This window comes from Pomacea canaliculata, linkage group LG6 (assembly GCF_003073045.1).
Source record: "Pomacea canaliculata isolate SZHN2017 linkage group LG6, ASM307304v1, whole genome shotgun sequence".
In the NCBI taxonomy this organism is placed as follows: domain Eukaryota; kingdom Metazoa; phylum Mollusca; class Gastropoda; order Architaenioglossa; family Ampullariidae; genus Pomacea; species Pomacea canaliculata.
The window spans coordinates 13,405,843-13,425,439 of record NC_037595.1 but is presented as its reverse complement, the minus strand read 5'-3'; the positions used below and the strand labels follow the sequence as shown (position 1 = coordinate 13,425,439).

The 19,597-nt window shown below is 40.5% G+C and overlaps 1 protein-coding gene and 1 long non-coding RNA gene across 2 annotated transcripts; both read right to left on the bottom strand.

Annotated features, from left to right (window-relative positions):
- Positions 1–4: 4 nt before the first annotated feature.
- On the bottom strand, positions 5–2,819 carry LOC112566746. The gene is made up of 3 exons (XR_003099690.1): positions 2,763–2,819; positions 1,777–1,899; positions 5–38 (listed from the first exon to the last, which is right to left on the bottom strand). It is a non-coding gene; the product is annotated as an uncharacterized LOC112566746 (long non-coding RNA).
- A 1,042-nt stretch (positions 2,820–3,861) lies between these two features.
- Positions 3,862–9,387, bottom strand: LOC112566120 (prion-like-(Q/N-rich) domain-bearing protein 25). The gene is made up of 6 exons (XM_025242085.1): positions 9,379–9,387; positions 8,992–9,112; positions 8,084–8,203; positions 4,610–4,729; positions 4,188–4,247; positions 3,862–3,887 (listed from the first exon to the last, which is right to left on the bottom strand). Exons 1-6 carry the CDS (start codon positions 9,385–9,387, stop codon positions 3,862–3,864), a joined length of 456 nt encoding a protein of 151 aa, XP_025097870.1.
- Positions 9,388–19,597: the final 10,210 nt, after the last annotated feature.

Sequence of the window (19,597 nt, the reverse complement as noted above, 5' to 3'; positions counted from 1 at the left end):
GTCAACTGCAGGATTACAGTCTTCTCCGTATCCAAGCCCTAGCATTTTAAACAAATACATGATGCATTTAACAATGCTATAGCAAACCCATATTCGAAGTAAGAAACTGTGTTTATTCTCGGTCTTTAACAAGCAACAAACTGTATCTTTGTCTATGCATACCCCATAGCTCTAAGGATTAGAGGGAATTTGATGCTTCCCTAATAAAGGAGACAATCTTTACTTATAGTCCGTATTTATCTTTTTCAACAAATGGGGTCTGGACAATGAAAGTCAATATACTGTTAACTTCAACATATACGAATATTTAGCTTTCCCTAACTACACTTATTCGTCTTATGATACCACACATCTACAACAAGATATTAAGTAATACAAGCTAAAGTACAGCAACGTCATAGAACGAGGAATAAGAGACTGTGGTAACGGGAAAATACAAATAATTTAGCCGACGTTGACATTTGTTGCAGTTTCTTTAGCATCAGCAGAAGTAGGAGCATGAGCATCAGAGACTATGTACTCGTCTTTCTCAGCTACCAGTCAAATATCAGCAATAGCTCCTTGTACTGTTTTCTATTCGTGCAGATTTCTTCCTGGAAGTTCTCCAGTGCTGAATTTTTGCATCATCTGCCGCAGTCTCACTCTGGAGAATGGCTTTAAAGTCAGTTGAAGAGATGTTATTGATATTATAGACTTATCATTTAATTTCAAGATGTAACAGTTGACGATATTTTTAACTGTCCGTTTCTTTCTCTACTGGAAGGTCCCCAGAAGTGGTGTTGAGGCGATTCTTGGTTACTTTTAGCATCACTTCAGTTAGGTGACTAACCATTTCTGTAGTTTTGTTATGTTTAGTGATTCCTTTTTGGAAGGAGTATGACTAGTGACTTCGTCTGTGGTTTTTTAGTCGATCTTTGAGTTTCAATAGTCCTTGCCACAGACTAGTAAAGGACTTGGTTCTTCCTTCCCCTCCCCACTTGAGCAGCGCGCTGGAGTATTGTCAATCCTGTGTGACTTACATCCCTGTAGACTACGAACAGCTTTCAACACTTCACGTTGGACTGGTGAGTATGCTGGCTCACTACCTCTATGAGGTTATTTCGTCAATTATTCAGCGAACGTGCAGTACGCGCTGGTCGGTGGTTAAAGCCAAAGTTGGGGTAAACCATTCAGCGACTTTTACTGAGACACATGAGTGTAAAGAGAAAGGGTGAAAATGATCACTGCTGTTATTTTAAAAAGGCAGAATAAAGTTAATCGGCTTTCCAGACGGTAAATGCCTAAATCTCGAGAGACGCAAATTGTGGCTATGGTGTATGCGACAGGAAGAGAGAGCTTTGTGCAGATAGCAAACTCAACATTATATGTGGCCGACATTTCGCATTAGGATTTTCACACAAATGACAAAACAACTAGACCCAATATTACATTGTGGGTATAGAAGTTAGAGAAGACAAGCGTCACCGTGACGAGCAAAACAACTGACTAAAGTGTCTGCTCGAACTTCTTTGCTTGGAGACCACTAACGTTGTAACGTAGTGAAAAAAGTAAACGAAAATAGAAAGAAAGAAGCAAAGATAGTAAAGCAGGTACCACCAGTTTTTTCAAACATTCAATATGGCTTTCTCACATGAGTAGAATATTGTCTTAGGATTTTATTATTCTCAATGCTTACAACAATGGCTTCCTCTTTCTAGATGTCTGACTTCACTTTTATAACAAAAGAAGAATTAAGAATAGACGCCCGCTTCCAGATATAAAAACACGTGTACTTACTAAGAGAACATGCGCTGTTGTTGTTGTAATAGTCAGTCTGACATAGACAGATCGCTCCCTTACATTCGGCATGTGGGTCCTTACAGGCACCAGGATCATTGCAGCTCACATTTAAAGCAACCTCTGCAAACAAAGACACCTACAAGTCACAAAAGTTCAGAATGATGTGAGCAATTTCACGGCGGTATTTCCAAAACAAACACGGTGTGTTGAATATCTGTCAGCACATAGCGGCGTACAGAAGGATAACTAAGTAAAGAAAAAAATATTTAAAAAATTGTTTAAAATAGCATATTCTCTACTACATTTGTTTTCTCTATTAATTGTTGTACACCGTTTACAGTCTTTATTTTGACTCTCCTTTTCCTCGCTCTCTTCCTCTTCTTCCTTTCGTTTGATCTCTCGTTCATTAGTTTTTCTAGTTCTGTTTAGTTACAACTTTAACTAGGTTTTCTAACTATACTTTCATTTTCACTTTTGAATCACATTTTCTATCGCAAACTAAATGCGACACAATGTACGCCGGAATTCGCTTCAAACTACAACGACGGGCTATGCTGGTGAAAAGCTGGTAGAATTATGGTGGAGAGAAAAAACTTCATCACTTTGGTCACTTCTCTGACACTGTCACTTGATAATGTTATCACTACGGGAATTATAATCCAAAGTGGTCTTTAGAGTTTACATAAATTTATGTCTCATAATTATAACTGTCAGAGCAGCTTACTTATTGTCCTATAGGTCAACAAAAACTGTACTGTACTGTAAAACGTAAACGAACATTGAAAAAGGGGAAGCAAAGATAGAAAAATGGGTACCACTATCGCATAAAAAATAATTATAGCTTTCTCACATAAGTAAAAATTATCTCAGGATTTCGTTATTCTCAACGGTTACAACAATCGCTTGCGCTTATTTCACTTTCATCACAAAAGAAGAATTCAGAACAGACGTGCGCCTCTAAATACAAAACCACGTGTACTTACTAAGAGAACAACTGCCGTTGTTGTTGTAATAGTCAGCCTGACACTGACAGAACCCTGTATTACTACATACCGCATGCGTGTCCTTACAGGCACTAGGATCATTGCAGCTCACATTTAAAGCAACCTCTGCAAACAAAGACACCTACAAGTCACAAAAGTTCAGAATGATGTGAGCAATTTCACGGCGGTATTTCCAACACTGAGACATTGGGTTGAATATCTGTAAGCACACAGAAGGATAAGTAAAGAAAGAAATAAAGGAAACAAATGTCGGAAATAGCATATTCTCTACTTCATTTGTTTTCTCTATTAATTGTTGTACATCGTTTACAGTCTTTATTTTGCTTCTCTTTCCTGTCCTCGCTATCTTGCTAATACGCAGGAGATGGGAGTGGGAGTAGGCAGATAGGCCATAAAAAAGGCAGTGATATAGAAAAACTAACAAAGCATGTATGCAAAATAATACACGCAAGTGTGTAGTTTTTTAACATGTTTATGTGTAGGTTTGTATTGGTGTGGCCTTTTATGCTTTAGAAGCTTTTTATGTATACATGCGTCTTTGTGTTCGTATTATTCTGTGTTATTTTGGTAAAGATGAAAAAAGAATGAGCTTGTGGAACCTGACCATCTCTCATCATACACTGTCATTTTCGTGTCACTTGATACTGTTATTTTCCCATTTCTTCTTGTGTTTCCTTCAACTGTTTCCTGTATGATTATTTCAACAACTCCTGATAATCATTGGGTATTTCTGTATAACAGATGAAGTTTACGTTTTGAAAACTCCAGTCCACTGGCTTATTCTGTGCTAATTCTTCTATTTATATTCTTTTAATTTTGTACTTATAATAAACTTCTGTTCTCTACTAATTCACTAGCGATTTTACTGTGAGGGATAAAAATGATCTTATGTACCATTTAGTGTCCATGGTCTTTATTCTCTTTTAAAACTTCGTTGTCATGGTCAAAGTATCGAAAACTGATGGAAAACCAGGAAGACCGGGCGGGCAATTTTTCTTTTGATTTTAGTTGTACATAACTTTGAAAGAAGCAGAAACGTTAACAGTTCCGACAAGTTTTAATTTTAAGAGCACTGATATTATGCGTTGACCACAAGCTTCAAACCTGTATGAAAGACACTGCGACTTTATAATCCCAAGTGTCTCTAGAGTCTATATAAACTTATTTCGGACAATTATAACTGTGTGAGCAGCTTATTTATTGTCCTCTGTGTCAATAAAAGTTGTACTGTATTGTAAAACGTGAACGAAAACAGGATTTTATTATTTCTAAATGTCTCACTTCACTTTCAAAATAAAAGAATAGAGGCGCTACTCCAGATACAAAACCACGTGTACTTACTAAGAGAACATGTGCCGCTGTTGTTGTAATAGTCAGTCTGACACTTACAGAACCCTTCCTTACATTCGGCATGCGGTTCTTTACAGGCACTAGGATCATTGCAGCTCTCATTTAAAGCAACCTCTGCAAACAAAGACACCTACAAGTCAGGAAAGTTCAGAACGATGTGAGCCATTTCACAGTGGTATTTCGTACACAAAGGAATTGTTTTTAATATTTGTTAGGACATATCGGCACACAGAAGTAAAGAAAGGAATAAAGAAAAAATGTCGGAAATAGTATATTCTCTACTAGACTTTTTTTCTCTTTTATTTGTTGCCTCTCACTAACTAGTTTTTCTAGTTCTCACTTTCGGTTACAGCCTTAACTCAGTTTTCTAGTTATATTTTCACTTTTCACGTTTGAATCACATTTTCTATCCCAAAATAAAAACGACAAAATATGTACCAAAATTCACATCAATGCACAAAACAATGTTCACTCACTTGGCCAACAAGTTCCACTATTGTTGTAGTAGTTATTCTTACACTGACAGGTAACATTACATACTGCATTCAGATCTTTGCATGTGCCAGCTCCACTGCAGTTCTGATACAAGGAGAACTCTGCAAAGAATGAAAATGCTGAATCAGACTTACACACAGCCTCAAAGTTAAGAAATATGAAAGCACACCAAGTAGTTAAGTGGTGAAAAGAAAAACAAATACGGAACAGAAAAAAAATAATAGTGTGCAATTATTTCGTATATTTTATACAGGAATATGCAAATACCTATTGATATGAAAACTGGGTTAATATGTGTAACCGAGTGGTAAGGTGGGGTTGTATGGTTGCAACAACAGTTCAACACTCGAACCAAAAAGGCAGGAACTTGTCAGCGGGTGTGCGAACCTTTATTACACGTGCTTGTACAATGGCCACGGCTGCTCGTATCGTCCAGAAGTCAGCGCTGTCTCTGTCTCCGTTCAGCGCAATACGTTCTTGAAGAACGGGCCCCCACAGACTTGCTACTGTAATGTGTTTGGGAAGAAAGGCCCCGACTAAACATCTACCCCTAACTATATACTAAAAGAACACGTGACTACCCGTCACCTAATCTACCTGTGCCTAACGCTATCGCTCTAATACTAACGCTACTACTGCCTACCGCGCTATTCCCGTACCTACTACATCTGCCACCCCCGGCTTTAGTTCTCGCTCCCCTCCTAAGTCACGGCGCCCTGTCAAGTCGTAAAATCGGACAGAAAGGTTTCCCCCACTGTCCGCTGTTACTGATCCCCGCCTACCTATAATTACCTGGCCTCGAATTAAGCTAATTCGTGACGCGTCTCCTGACACGTCCGGCCCTCTACATATGCAGTACATAAAGAAAGATAAGCATGAAGTGCAAAAGAAAGAGAAGACAAAGAGATAATAGCAACAATGAAGAGCAATAAACAATTTGTGTTTAACGCCGTGCTAGTAACTAAGGCTATATCATGGTGACAAAACATAATCTTATGTTAAAAGGGGAAAAAAAACCTGGAGTGATATAACCATAACATCTTTAACAAATAAAAGCCACCGCAAGAAGTAAACAATAATGTAAAAAAGTGGGTAAAGTGTAAAAAAGGAGTGTTGTGGACCCAAAAAAGGCCACCAATAAACCAAAACATCAGCAGACAACAGTTATCAGGACATAAAATCTTAAATCTTGTGATAGAGTCCTATCCTCCATAAATGTGTAAAACTGCTGACAATGGGACGGGCCTAAACAAAGAAAACAAAAAATTTGATGTAAAAAAAAACCTGCCGGTGGATACTCTGGAGCTCAGAACAAACAATCAAAACATGTACATTAAAAAGTCCTTTACACCACAGACAAACTGGTGGTGGTTCACCTCGTAAGAGGTGGCATAGGTATGTCCTAACCTTAGTCTAGTAAGTACCACCTCCTCCCTCCGCACAGTGCGGCACGAATGTAGGCGGTCAGATAGACCGGAAAGGGTGGCGTGTAGCTTGTTTTAGACCAGTGTGTCCCAGTGGTGTTGCCACAGGGACTGAAAACAGGCCGTGAAGATAGACGCATTCAGATGATGCTGGTTATTTCAACTGACCAGGAGATTGGCAAACGGCCTTGGCGGCCTGGTCGACTCTGACGTTGCCAGTAATCCCAGCATGGCCGAAGACCATGGATGGCAGATGGGGCCGTCGTTCAACAGCTCACCCCATTTGTCAGTCGATTCCCACCAGGGATAATGACCGTTAAAGTCCCCCAAATACAGCCTGATCTTTTGGAACAATAAGCTATAGCGAGGCCAGACTCACCGCAGCGGACGAAGAGGGCTTGGAACTTGCAAAAGCTTGCTCCACGGCCATAGCGTGGAAAAGGAATGAACAGATTTACCTTCACCTTCAGATACCTAAACTGGATAGATTCGAGTAATTTGGGGAGGCAGAAGGTGAGAAAAAGAGTGCTAGTTGGTGCTGACTTTCCATCCATCTTGAAGTCGACTCTCTGGACGGCTGTGACCACTTGGGATGCAAGTTCTGATTTAATGTCAAGTTTTGACATCCCAGCAAGGTCAGGTCATCGAATGACCCCTTTGGAGAAGTTGAGGGTTTTGTGGACGGTCACTTTGATGAGACTGTGAACAAAAGGGGTGTGTGTGATGGGAGTGATGGGAGCGGCCGGGACGGGTCGACTCTGCGCCCTCCACAAGAAAGCGGGGCCATACCCTATTGCCTTTCGCACATTCTTACAGCCTCTCGCACTTCATTCTGCCTATCAGATGAAGCGCCATCTTCACATCTTTTCCCCAATTTCGGATGTTTTATTTATTTATTGTGGCCATGATAAAATGAGAATGATTAGTTTCCTCTGCTCTTCACCCACCACGGAGTCCAACAAGGTGTCACAGTCACTCGCGTTCCCACAAACGTCTGGACATAAAGCGCGTTTTTTACTCAAAACAACTCTACCTCCTTTGTAGGCCTGTATATATTTAATAATTTTAACTAATAAAAATAATTCTCTAATCAATGGCCCATCTCCCGACCCCGCAGACTGCGCCTTTCTCGGAAGACGCAGCCTCCACTTCCCCCCACCCACCACGTAGTATCTCTCGCCGTGTCTCCTCGGGAAGTAAAGCGATGGCCTGCAACAGTTAGTTTAAATCGTCTTCCCCCTTTCTTGTTCCACTATCTAAAAAAAGAATCCCGATTAGTCATTCGGCAGATGGGCTCAGCCACCATCCTTATGCGGGCAGTTAGCTTCATGTTACCCTTTGTGACACAAGGAGATACGACTGAGCGGTACCACTTCCAATTTCAGTAAGGTCGTACCCGGGATACAGAAAGAATATACTCTGGCTTTTCGAGTATGAAGACCAGATTGACCAGGCCGCAGCCTTCTATCAAAAATAGGTCACTGATAGGTCACCAGCCGATTGATTGGTGTAAGCCATGCCAACCTCCCGTCTATGAGAAGTCTGGATCAAACAGGTGTGTTAGTACGATGGGTAGCAACCCATCAGGGACCTCAACCTCCAGGATGGGATCCTTCCCCGACACTGGTCGCCCTGCACGGCAAACGCAGGGGGCATAAATGAGGCCACAGAGAAAATGAGTACATCAAAAGAAAGGTATGAAGAGAAAAAGAAGACAGGAGAAAGAAAGTGCAGATGATAGAAAAAAATACAGGTGAAAACGACAGTGAGGAAGAAAAAGGAAATGCTTAAGAGAAAGGGGTGAGCCAGCTTAGTCACCCAGCCAAAGAGAGACTGGATGTTCATCCCTGGCATGATAAGCCGGGCCCACGGGGGCAGAGATATAGACAAAGGGAACTCGGTACGGAACTAAAGTGAGGAAATGTCGTAAATACTCTACTTCCACGTCTGTACCACTGTTTCTATCGCATACTAAAGGCAAAGAAATATGAGCCAAAATTTGCCTCAATACACAAAACAATGTTTACTCACTCTGCGAACACATGCCACTATTGTTGTAGTAGTCATTCTTACACTGACAGGTAACATTACATTCTGCATTCACATCTTTGCATGTGCCAGCTCCACTGCAGTTTTGATACAAGGAGAACTCTGTAAAGAATGAAAATGGTAAATGGGAATTCCTCACAGTCTCAAAGTGTAGAAATATGAGAGGCACATCAAGTAATACGTTTTACATAACCTTAGGCAGATCACTTCTCACAACAGGCCAAGTAGGCAAGTGGTGAAAAGAAAAAAAGAAGCAGAGTAAATAATAATAATAATAATATAGAGTTATTTAGCACATTTAATATAGGAATACGAATTTAGCTATTGAAACAAAACTGGGTCACTATGCAGTACATAAAGAAACATAAGAACCTATGAGGATGAAATGCAAAAGAAAGAGAAGACACAGAGATAATAGCAACGACTAAGAGTAATAAACAAATAGATATCGGTACAGAAGTAAAGAAATGTCGTATATACTCCACTTTCACTTTTGTAACACAGTTTCTATCGCAAGCTAAAGGCAACAAAATATGAATCAAAATTCGTCTCAATGTTTTACTCACTTGGCCAACATGGGCCATTATTGTTAGATTCAATTGTAGGTATGTGGTGGATATAGACAATGAGAGAGTTCTATCGTTTTGATGCACAGTAAACAAAAATCATTTGATCAAATGTTCTTGTTCTGATGTCAGGAATAGTTCCTGCATACTACCTTTCCCACTTATCTCTTTCTTCTCGGTCCCCGATTTTTTCAAGTTCTGATTGTTTGGCAACAATATCGGGTCAGTCTTTACTTTTCACTTTTGCACCACAATTATTTTCACAAACTAGAGCGACGGGTTATAGACAAATTTCGCCTAAAAACACAAGCAACGAGTACTCACTTTCATAACATGTGCCGTTACTGCTGAAGTAGCCACTTTTACACTGACAGATGGTATTATTGCACTCAGCATTTGAGTCCAAGCATGCCCTAGTTTCGTTGCAGTTCTTATTCAAGGCAACCTCTGTAGAGAGAGAAATTACCAAAAAACCTCAACCAAAGTTTATCTCCTGATACGTTATTCATTGGTTTTACTGATCCATAGCTAAATAAGAGCTCACAGTGACTGGTAGAGTTGTAACAAATGAAAGAGAAGAAGGGTTATATTTCATCTTATATTTTTGTTTACATTAAATATTTTAAAGCCTTCGTCTTTCTCTTTACTTCTCTCTCTCTTCTTTTTTTTTTTTTTATTTCTCTCTCGCAAAGTCGTTCCTTTTTGTCTTACTTGCTCCATATTTACATATTTCTATTGATTCTTATCTAAAATACATTTTTAACAAGGAAAGGACAGTATTTGTCAGGTTCTAGATGTAAAAAAGGAAAAGACAGAAATAAAACGTAATACCAATACTTGCTATAATAATGGATGGAAAGCTCAAAGGCAGGCAGGTATCAACAGACAGACGTAAACAGAAAAAAATACTGATGACTTTGTGGAAACCTTTAGAATTTTCTGCTGCTTTTTATTTTCAAAATAGATATTTTCGTAAAACGGTTGTTTTGTTTCTTTCGTGTGATTTTTCCGATTTCTCCAGAAGCCTTTTTAGTTTTAATACATATATGAACCCTGATTTTTTTCTCTATATCACCTTTTCTGCCTTTTTTTTTTTCATGAAGGCTACTTTATCTAGTATGCCCGGTGACTAGCTAAATGCAATGTTTTGCGTGCACTAATTCTTTTTTTCTGGAAATTTAACTTGCTTGTACGTGAAGTTTATATATAGATATAGTCAGTGAGAACGATACTCACTAGGAACACAAGCGTTGTTGAGGCTGTAGAACGTCTCGTTGCACTGACAGATGGTGCTGCTGTTACAGAATGCATTGGCTACACAGGAATCTTTGTTCAGTCCGCTGCAGTTCTGTCCTGGGACTGCAGGGGGAGGCGTCGTTGTAATTGCTGCTGTTGTAGGAGATGGCGCTTCAGTAGATGTTGAACTGATCGTTGAGCTCGCTGTGATACATACCAAAGCGTAAGATGATACTGTAACGCAGTTTTTATTGAATAAAAATAAGTGTATAGATCTACGACAGTACATACACTCTTGCTAAGTACTTGATACGAAAAATACTTCACGGAAACATTCAAGTATGTGAATAGTGCAGTGTGCTATATTCTTTGAGTCTATTTGTTCCTTTATCTAATTTAATCTTACCGTGACTAGGGGTCACATGCCAGGTACACAGGAATACAGCCAATACTGTCTGAAAGATGCAAACACAATATAATCAAACGCATTGTGAAGATAAATTTCTTTTGAAAGTTAACACATTTGTACAATATCAATAATAATAAATGAAAGCAGACATTAAAATAGTAGCCTATTTATCGCACGTTATAACATACTGCCTATAAAACGTAACGGTTCAGGAAGAATGTAATTTACAGTAACCAACCGCAACACGTGACTTCTCATGTTGTAACATACTTAAATAACATGGTTTGGCAGTGAAAAGTAAACTTCGTTTCTAAACCAGTTTATCCAAAAATAAATGCAGCCAGAAAACTCCGAATTAAGAAGTCGCAGGAACTGCTAGTACACTTTAGCAGAATCAGACGTGTATGACATTTGCTGCTACACATTTATGTAGCTTTTTAGCATAGACTTAACAAGTGTCATTAGTCGCTACCTATTTCTGCCACAAGAACTGAAACAGCCGGGTCTATGGATGTTTGGCCAGAACGCACTGTCCCAAGACGTGGTCAATGGGAAATCGCGTGGTTATCTTGCAGCATGGAATCCGGACTCACTGCCTGTTAAACTGGCAAGATAGGTGGCTGTACAATCATTTCTGTATGGAATACCCGTTAGAGTGCCAGAACAAGTTAAAGAGGGGTTCTGGAATGAGGATGGATCTATTCCCAGATGATCTGAGAGCTGCTGCCATAACCAGTCGCGATCCCTCTCGGAGACATCGACTAATAGTTCTCCTGCTAACCGCCACACTCGTTGTTTGGCATCTTGTGCTTTGGAGTGAACCTGGATTCTTCAGTAAACTGTATTCCGCTATACTGTTGCATTATCCAGCAGCGACGACATTTGCACGAATGCAGACGCTCCAGGAATAGTGCTTATGTCGGTGGCACATGGACAGCAATAGTTCTGCTATGCTAAACTATACTGGTGCCAGTTATGGTCTTCTGGCTGACCTGTATAAGATTTGCGATTCTCAGGTCTGTTCTCTGACGTTCTCTGCGCAGTGCTGTCAACCTTATGAACTGTTCGTCGTGATGTCCCATCATACCCCTAAGCCATCAGCACCCTACACCTCTGCTGGATATGACCTCTTGAAGTCATCCCAGAGAGTTCGCCACAATCGACTGATGACAAAAAACTTCCTAACTGTACGCTTGTTTCAGCGAACAAGGTTATATAATCCATTTGTCATATGTACTATCAAAGCGAAATCGTTCAGTCAGTTTTTAACCACTTTCCTAAATACAGTACTTTATACAGATTAAGCTCTTCTAGATAAAGAACACCTGATAAAAGACAATATATGGCTCTAGACCAGATACAGAACTGGTTAACAGACCCTTTGCAACACAGTCAACATCAAAACTATCTCACAAATTTATAGACTTTATCAAGGCATCTGACCATGTTTTGAAATAAAAAACTTCGACGTGTGATTCTGTCATTCTACACAGAAGAAACCTTAGTTAAACCCCTAGTTAAAATCGAAAAACTGAACGAATATTCTGTTAGTCAGTCCTAATGAATAACTAAATCGTTTGTTTTATCCCTAAAACGGTCAAAATACCTAGAGCATGGCCGGGTCTTCTTTCGTCAATTCTCTTGAAAGAATCAAACGTGAGACAATACACAGCATACACTCCACAATTTCATTTAATAATTAGACATAACCATTAATCTTTCGTAACGAAGAAATCTATGAGTTGACAGACTGCACAAAGGGAGGTGAATGTGAAATCAAAATTTATCGATAACAGTATAACTGCCACCCACGCCACCACCACTGTCAAAAAAAAAATTATAAGAAGTAAAGGCGTTCTAGTCTCATGGGACGACTTTCCCAAATAAACAACAGCAACAGATGCCATAACCAGTCTTGTTTGGAAAACAATAGCAGAGACAAAACAGTGTCAACTTCCTGATCCTACTAAAACGTAAAACGTATTAAAGCGCGCTTTTTTGTACGAAAGCGTCTTTCTTGTCAAATGGGATCTCCTATGTCACCCACCAACACCATCACCATCACCAACACACACACACACACAGACGGATTCATCCATCCATCAAGCCATTTGTCTTTTTTGACTAAGGAAAATAATGTCCCTCAGGGTAAAACCTGTTCAATGATCAAAACATCTGTGGCTCTTTTTCGCGAAAGAATACTTTTTTTTTTTTTTAAAAAGTCGTCTTCATGAACCGGCCCAACGCTGCTTTATGGACAAGATTATAATAGGAGTTTTATTTTGTTTCCGAAATTTCTCTTGTTTCATGGCATAGGTCCTTTCTTCCGCATGAAAGAAACACAAGTCCATGGATTACACATGCTATCCAAAACTAAAACGATACACCAAGAAGGCTGTTGCGATCAGTTCAGGAAATAGGAGCTGGACGTGGGTGCTGGAATTAGACTCATTCATACCAGGAAGAAATGCCATACAGCCGCTGTGGAACACGAGACATCTGTTCCACACATTCAGTGACTTTAAAAAGGTATCGGACAAAGTCTGGCAGACAAGGCTGTGTGTGGTACGTGATGCGAAACTTCAGTATAAAGAGAGCCTCGATCGTTTACTAATGGAAACTCTGCACAACACCTCAAAGAGCGCACAACTTCTCAACAACCAACCGAGAGAGTTCTTTCAGACAACAGTGAGGGTTCGTCTGTGCTGCTCAACAGCTCCATTAGAAACTTCATGGGAGAAAACTTTGACAACCACCACACCTCCATTTTCATGTCGGCAAGACTTGTGTAACTTGCGTTTTGCAGACGACATTGACCTGGTGGCAGGCAGCAACAGCAAAGTGCGAGGTCTCACAAAAAACAACAACAACAACTTAAGGACAATGGGCACCGCAAACCAGAGATCTATATGAACAGATTACAGCTTAACAGCTTAAGGAAGTAAAGAGCTTTTTACACTTGGGAACCATCTTTTTCAAAGATGGCAGCTGCACGGAAGACATCTGTATGAAAATAGTAACAAACAACAATGGCCAGGCAGAACAGAACCCATGTTCACCACCATCTATTAAAGTTCGCAGTCTTCATACGGCCGTACGTTGCGGGACGTGGACTCTGTTAATACCGACAAACGAATCCAAACGTTTACAGTGCCTCAGAAAACTGCTCTGAATTTCCAACAAGGAACGCAAGACCAATGATTTTGTACGAAATACGGTCGCCACCTTTGTTGGAAACCAGAAACCCCTCTCGCAACCGTAGAGTGATGTATGGCCACATTACCTGACACGATACTCCAAGAGCGTAGGTCAGTAGGTAGGTCGACACTGAGGTAAACAGAGAAAGAACTAAATGGCGAACGTGAATGGGTGACTTGGTCCCTCTAAGAAAAACCTGTTCACCTCCACTAAAGACCGACTAAGTGACCTCTTAGGTCCAGCAACTGCATGTCAGCTAGTTGGTGATCAACTGGCTCCATAAGGAATGGATGATGATGTGGCGCAAGCTTGTCTAGCACAAATCTCAGTCTAAGGGTACCTTGATATTGGATGGGAGGGGTTCAAGATAGGCCTAGTAGATTTATAAACAGCAAGGTCTTCCAGACTGTTCCTCCCAACGACAAGTACTAAGGGAGCACCTGTCACCTGTATGCCCGATGAGTCACAGGAAACGGTGATAGTTATAGTAGATGATGGGTTCAAAGTAGCCTAACATTCGTTTAACACAGACATATTTTATAACCCACTTGAGATATAAAAAAAAAACTGAAATTCAAAAATAAATGTATTTAAAGTGAATCACTTATCTTTCACGCAATCATCACTGACACTGAATCAATGCTGTGCTAAAACATCAACCAATAAGGAAGTAATACAGGATATTTCGAGTGTTCTCTCGCTTGTCATGATACACGAACATGCAATCACTACACGTCCGTGTCTTAAATGCGCACAGGATCCTTTGTAACACTTTATTGTAGCTTCAGGCTATTCGTCTTCAGATGAATAAGACTCTCATGGGCGCCTAACAAAATCATGCAAGCCTATGTAAATACGTAAGCAGTTAGCGCAGACGCGTTGAAATGTTTGCATACACTTATACACGAGAGATATAGACAAACGTGGAACAGATAATAGACTTAACTTGCAGGTATAGACATATAGACAGAGATAGCAAGAAGCAGGGAGAATGTACAGAGAGAAACAGAATAACGCAAGCGTGCATGCAGTCAAGGGTACTCAACCTACAAAGTAACCCTCACGCCAACCGCCTCATAAATGACAAGTGGGGGAGGGAAGTAAGTCGACATTGTCACATAGTCTACATAAATACTCACATAATACATATTTCGCGATAAAACCAAACTAACACAGATTTCACTAAATAAAACAGTAGCAAAAAAACTGCTTGCGTTCTTGTTAAACTGTTTCCTGTTGTTTGTTTTTTTCCTAATCGCTGTGCACACAATAGTATGAGAACGTTAAAACGAAACTAAATCACATTATAACAGTCTCTCTTCAATTTTATTCCTTGTTTAATAGGCCATTTCTTTCTTTATTACTACTTACTTTGTGCATGACCATAAATTTATAATATTCATGGCGCACCACCCGTCGTGGTGTCTTTTAACTTCAAGATAAGGCGAACACTTGCTGCTTTTGTAGTTTTCAGTCGGCGAACACATGCTTTACACAGATGCCAGATTCGTTTTCTTATATCTACTTATGATAGGTTAAGTAATTTCAGTTTAAGTGGCTTACCTGCAGAACTAAAATCCACGACAGATGAGATCGGTAACGCGCTGACTCCATGGCACGATTTCACCTGTATGACTCGACCACACCCGTCAACCGAGAAACATGAAACCCGGTAGTAAATTCACAGTCAGGTAGTCACAGTCTTCTTTTTCTGAACTCCAAGACCTAGATACGTTAAAATTATATTTTCTTACTCACAAAATCAGCCGTCGAAACACTTCAGTACCTTCGACTGAGAAGTTGTGTATATCAGGAACCAGAGCACAGGTGTGTCACTTCTCTCAGCACACAATGTACACACTCTCCAGTTACTTGCCCCTTGGCAGCACTACACACACGGCGAGCATTGTTGTCGTTAGTTTGTATAATGCAGACAGTGACAGCGAACAGATGTCAGCTAGGGAATTCAGTACAACACGACCACTCAACCGGACGCGCCTGACCTTCAGTCTAAGCAACACGCGTGTCGTACAACAATGGCCTCCTTGTACAACACACTGTCAGCTACACACATCGGCCACCCAGACTATCTCGCCGCGTACACATAGCTACGTAGGTAGGTGCCACTGGGTGTGACTGAACAAGACTGGGGTCCATTCAAATGTACTTCCTTGTTCCACCCCTGTAGTGATAACGCCGACGACGACGAGCGTGCGAGCGACTTCTGTGTCCAACGCACCTTTCGGCGCGGCGAGGGCTAAAAATAGCTGCGAGGATGAGACAAGCGAAGCTCGGCAGTGACGCGCACAGAGCTAAATCTGTGACCCACTCCACACACACAATAGGCCGTCAACTTTTACCTCTATAGCGTCACGATGACACGAAAGTTTGCCAGGACTGAATGGATGTACGCATGTAGGCAGTTATACCTGGGCTTTGTTTGAACAAAATGATTTTAAATAAAATATCGCTTTCTGTTTGATTTTCCTGACCAAAGGTCTACACACTCCACGTGTGTTATTTATATGGTTTAAAGCTCGTTACGGACTGTTGTTGTTGTTTTGGAACATGTTTTCTGAGTTGTTTGTGTGGAATATGACATAAGCATACGTTCTTCGTTCCGAACACTGTCACTTCTATGGGAAAGTTTTATCACCTGACTGTCGCGCTTGAGAGTCTCACCGGTGGTTGTTGTCTGTGGCTGTTGATTCTTGATGTCTGGAGTTAGCCATGCACCCGGTAGTTCTTGATGTTTATCGGGAAAGTGAGCGACAACGTCATAAGCTGTAGTTCTCACTGATATTTCTCGGACATTGAAGAGAATAAGTTTTATGTTTCTACACGGCATGTTCCATCCAAGTTTTGTTTACGAAAGTAACAGATATACATATATTTTTGTCGGCTGCAGCCATGGTAGCCTGTACAAAATTAAAATGGCAGGCGTTTGGCTAAACGGAAGCTATAGCCGAGGTTACAAGTAGACTAGAGAAAGTCTACATGTACTTGCTACTTTCTGGTAACAGTACCCGGAAGAAAAACCCAGTGAACCAGGTAGGTCAGGCTGCATGTCAAGACAGTGACTAGGACAGGCAGTGCCACTCGTCGTCAGAGACTGCCGTCCCAGCCATTGCCTTCAGTGACGTTTAATATAATGTGTGCACTTGTAACCCGCCATGATAGGTCGCACTCTCTGCACTGACCACTAGCGACAAAAGGAAGACATTGAACACATGCAGTGTGCAGCCTTGCTATTACACGGAATCTACAAGTCAATAAAGTTCTGCATCTGAAAATATCTGAAAGTTATCGTGTCATTTGTATGGAGGTACACTCGCAATCTTCGGTGCAGTGACCCAACTTTCGCAGATAGAAATATCGTTCAATCAACACAACTCTTGTGAGAGCAACACACTAACCGTGATTGTAAGCTGAAAATGCAGATACGTGATGTCAGTCATGTCAGACTTGTCTGTATCGCACGAAAAGCTTGCTGTGACAACTCAACATCAAAACTTTCTAAAGTAGCAGCAGTAAAGTAATCAGAGTTTGAAGTCGACACTGCCATGTATAGATCTCAAATCTAAGTAATGGCAAGATGGCGCAGACGTGACAGTACAAGGGACATCACTCTCCTGTCAAAACGGGTTATCGTGGCAGAACTCGAAAGCCATCTTTCTAAAAGATGCTAATGTAACTAAAGTTCTTGTATCTCAACATGTATGAGCGTGTTAATATACAAAACACACATGCAAATACTTAATTATACACACGCACGCGATCATACACGGATTTCTCTCATCACCCAGCACAAAGACAAGACAGAGAATGTAGACCTCATCACCGCTGTCGCTGCAGCTGCTAACAACAAATGCCACTACCTTCAACATTATCTAATACCTCTGATAAAACCAGGTTTGATGTGTCTTAATGATTAACCAAAAGAAACACAATGCAAAATCTTTTAATCTTGTTGCAACAGCAGTTCTAGTCGGAATGCCGTTTACGATTTCACACAACTTAATTTTTTTCTAGAATAATACTCAGCGCAGAACGAAGTTGGTGCAGTAAATATACTATTTTTTTTAAATTCCCATCTCCTTTCGAAAAGAGCACATTTTCTTCCGTTTCAGGCTTCGGGCGTCGTCCTATTCTTTCTTCCGCATAGCACAGTAGCTTAAATAAGTCTACGAGCGAGGATAGACTGTAGTGATTTTTTCACGCTGGGAAAATCCCACGCACTTATGTATGCTTCAAGTGCTTGAAGTTGTTCAATAAGGACGTCTTTTAAGAGGAGAATATTTATCAAACGAGACAGCTTTAATGCGTTTCGTATCGTTTTCCTTGTTCCTCTAGTTCTACCACACTAGTATTGGAAAACAATTGTAATTGTCAACGCTCAGTTTTATCCTTCCTGTTTGCAATAAACAAATATTTCATTTCAGTTAACTCATATTGCAGGTTTCGTTATCGGTCCCATTGGATCGTGAAATGTAACTTCCTTGTTGGGAGGTATTCTGTAAATGAGCAAAATGTGGCACAGAAGGGCGTGCAGAAAGCAAATACTGCAATCAAAATCGCAGTGTGGCTAACATGTTCAAGGATCCTTGAATAGTTGACATCCTTGTCGAAAGTATAGGAGATCATATTTTACTTCTAGGATAACTGGTTCTACAGCTTCTACAGAAAATGTGAAAAAAGAAAGAAACAAACAAGGGTAAAAAGACATCAATTAACTGTATTCTATACCTGGCCCCTGACAACACGTTGATGTAAAGAGAGAAACGACCACGATACAGGTGCAGAGAAGATGAACAAAACAGCATAAAAACCTGCCAGTCTGCTAACTAACGGAGACATTAACCACTTATGCCTACCATAAAAATACCATTTCAAGCATTGTGTTCTGTGCAGTCCCCCTAAAAAATGCTTTCAGTAATTTATGACCCGTCAAAAAAGAAGTAACCAGCGGTTTTTAGTGTTACTCTAATAAATCAATTGTAGATAACATATTTTTTCTGGACTGTTTGTCATTGACTTTGCGGTTTACCGTATGGTCTGGATTATTTTCATTTCAATCAAGAAAACTTCATCCATTGTTCTTGGGGGGAAAAATGCTATATTAAAATAGTTAAATATGCACAGCGGATCCGGTATATGGCAACCCCCCTCAGTTGGGCCTATGTATCCTTTGCCTCGCTCTCTACTGTTCTTTTCCAAGTCTGCTTTGGTCTCCCATATAAAGCCATCTGGGGAATACCAGGCTACCCTCCTTGACCTTTTGCGAGAATATGGGCGTGTGACAACTTTACACCTCGTTCATTCTTTCCGTTAGACTAAATCTGCTTATTATTCATGCCCACTCTCTGTGTGCATCTGGGTCGACTTGGCTTTTAAATTACAGAGTACGACGAGGATATCCTTACTCAGTACTACCTTCAACACTCCTTTCTAGTTCTCCTTCTAGTAGTCTTCTTGCATTGAGGTCAGAACGCAATGTCGGCCACTGGTGATATTGTGGGATCTGACAGAAATGCAAATAGAGATACGTCTGCTTGAGATTAATGTTTATCTAAGGATTACCCCGAACATTGCTCTGCGCACGAGACATCAGACGCACTGTTTATGTTTCGTTTCCTTTCCACTGTATCAGCGTTTGTGGTGTTCGTCTCATGTGATCTCTCCAAACGGTCGATCTCATCTCTGCCTGACCTTTGATTTCCCACTTATATCGTTTGAGCTACTGTTTTATATTCTATACATATTGACGACATTGTCCTTCTAACTATAATTATTATGTCTGTGAGTAATGAGGTGATAATAACATCAATAATCAGCCCGTTCATGGGTGTTTCCTAGCAACAGAGACACTTTAATGAGCAGCCTGATGTATAAAATGTTGAAAGGTAGAGAACGGTGACACACAAATGCCAACAGATGTTAGTAGTGTAAAGTAAATCAGTTTGGCGTGCTTCTAAAGAAAGAATAGCAAGAATGATTTAAATAAATGAGGAGAGAAGGGAACGTGACCTCTCCCTTTGCAGCAATCACTGGGAAGGGGTGGGGCGTGATGGGAGAGGTGGAGGCAAA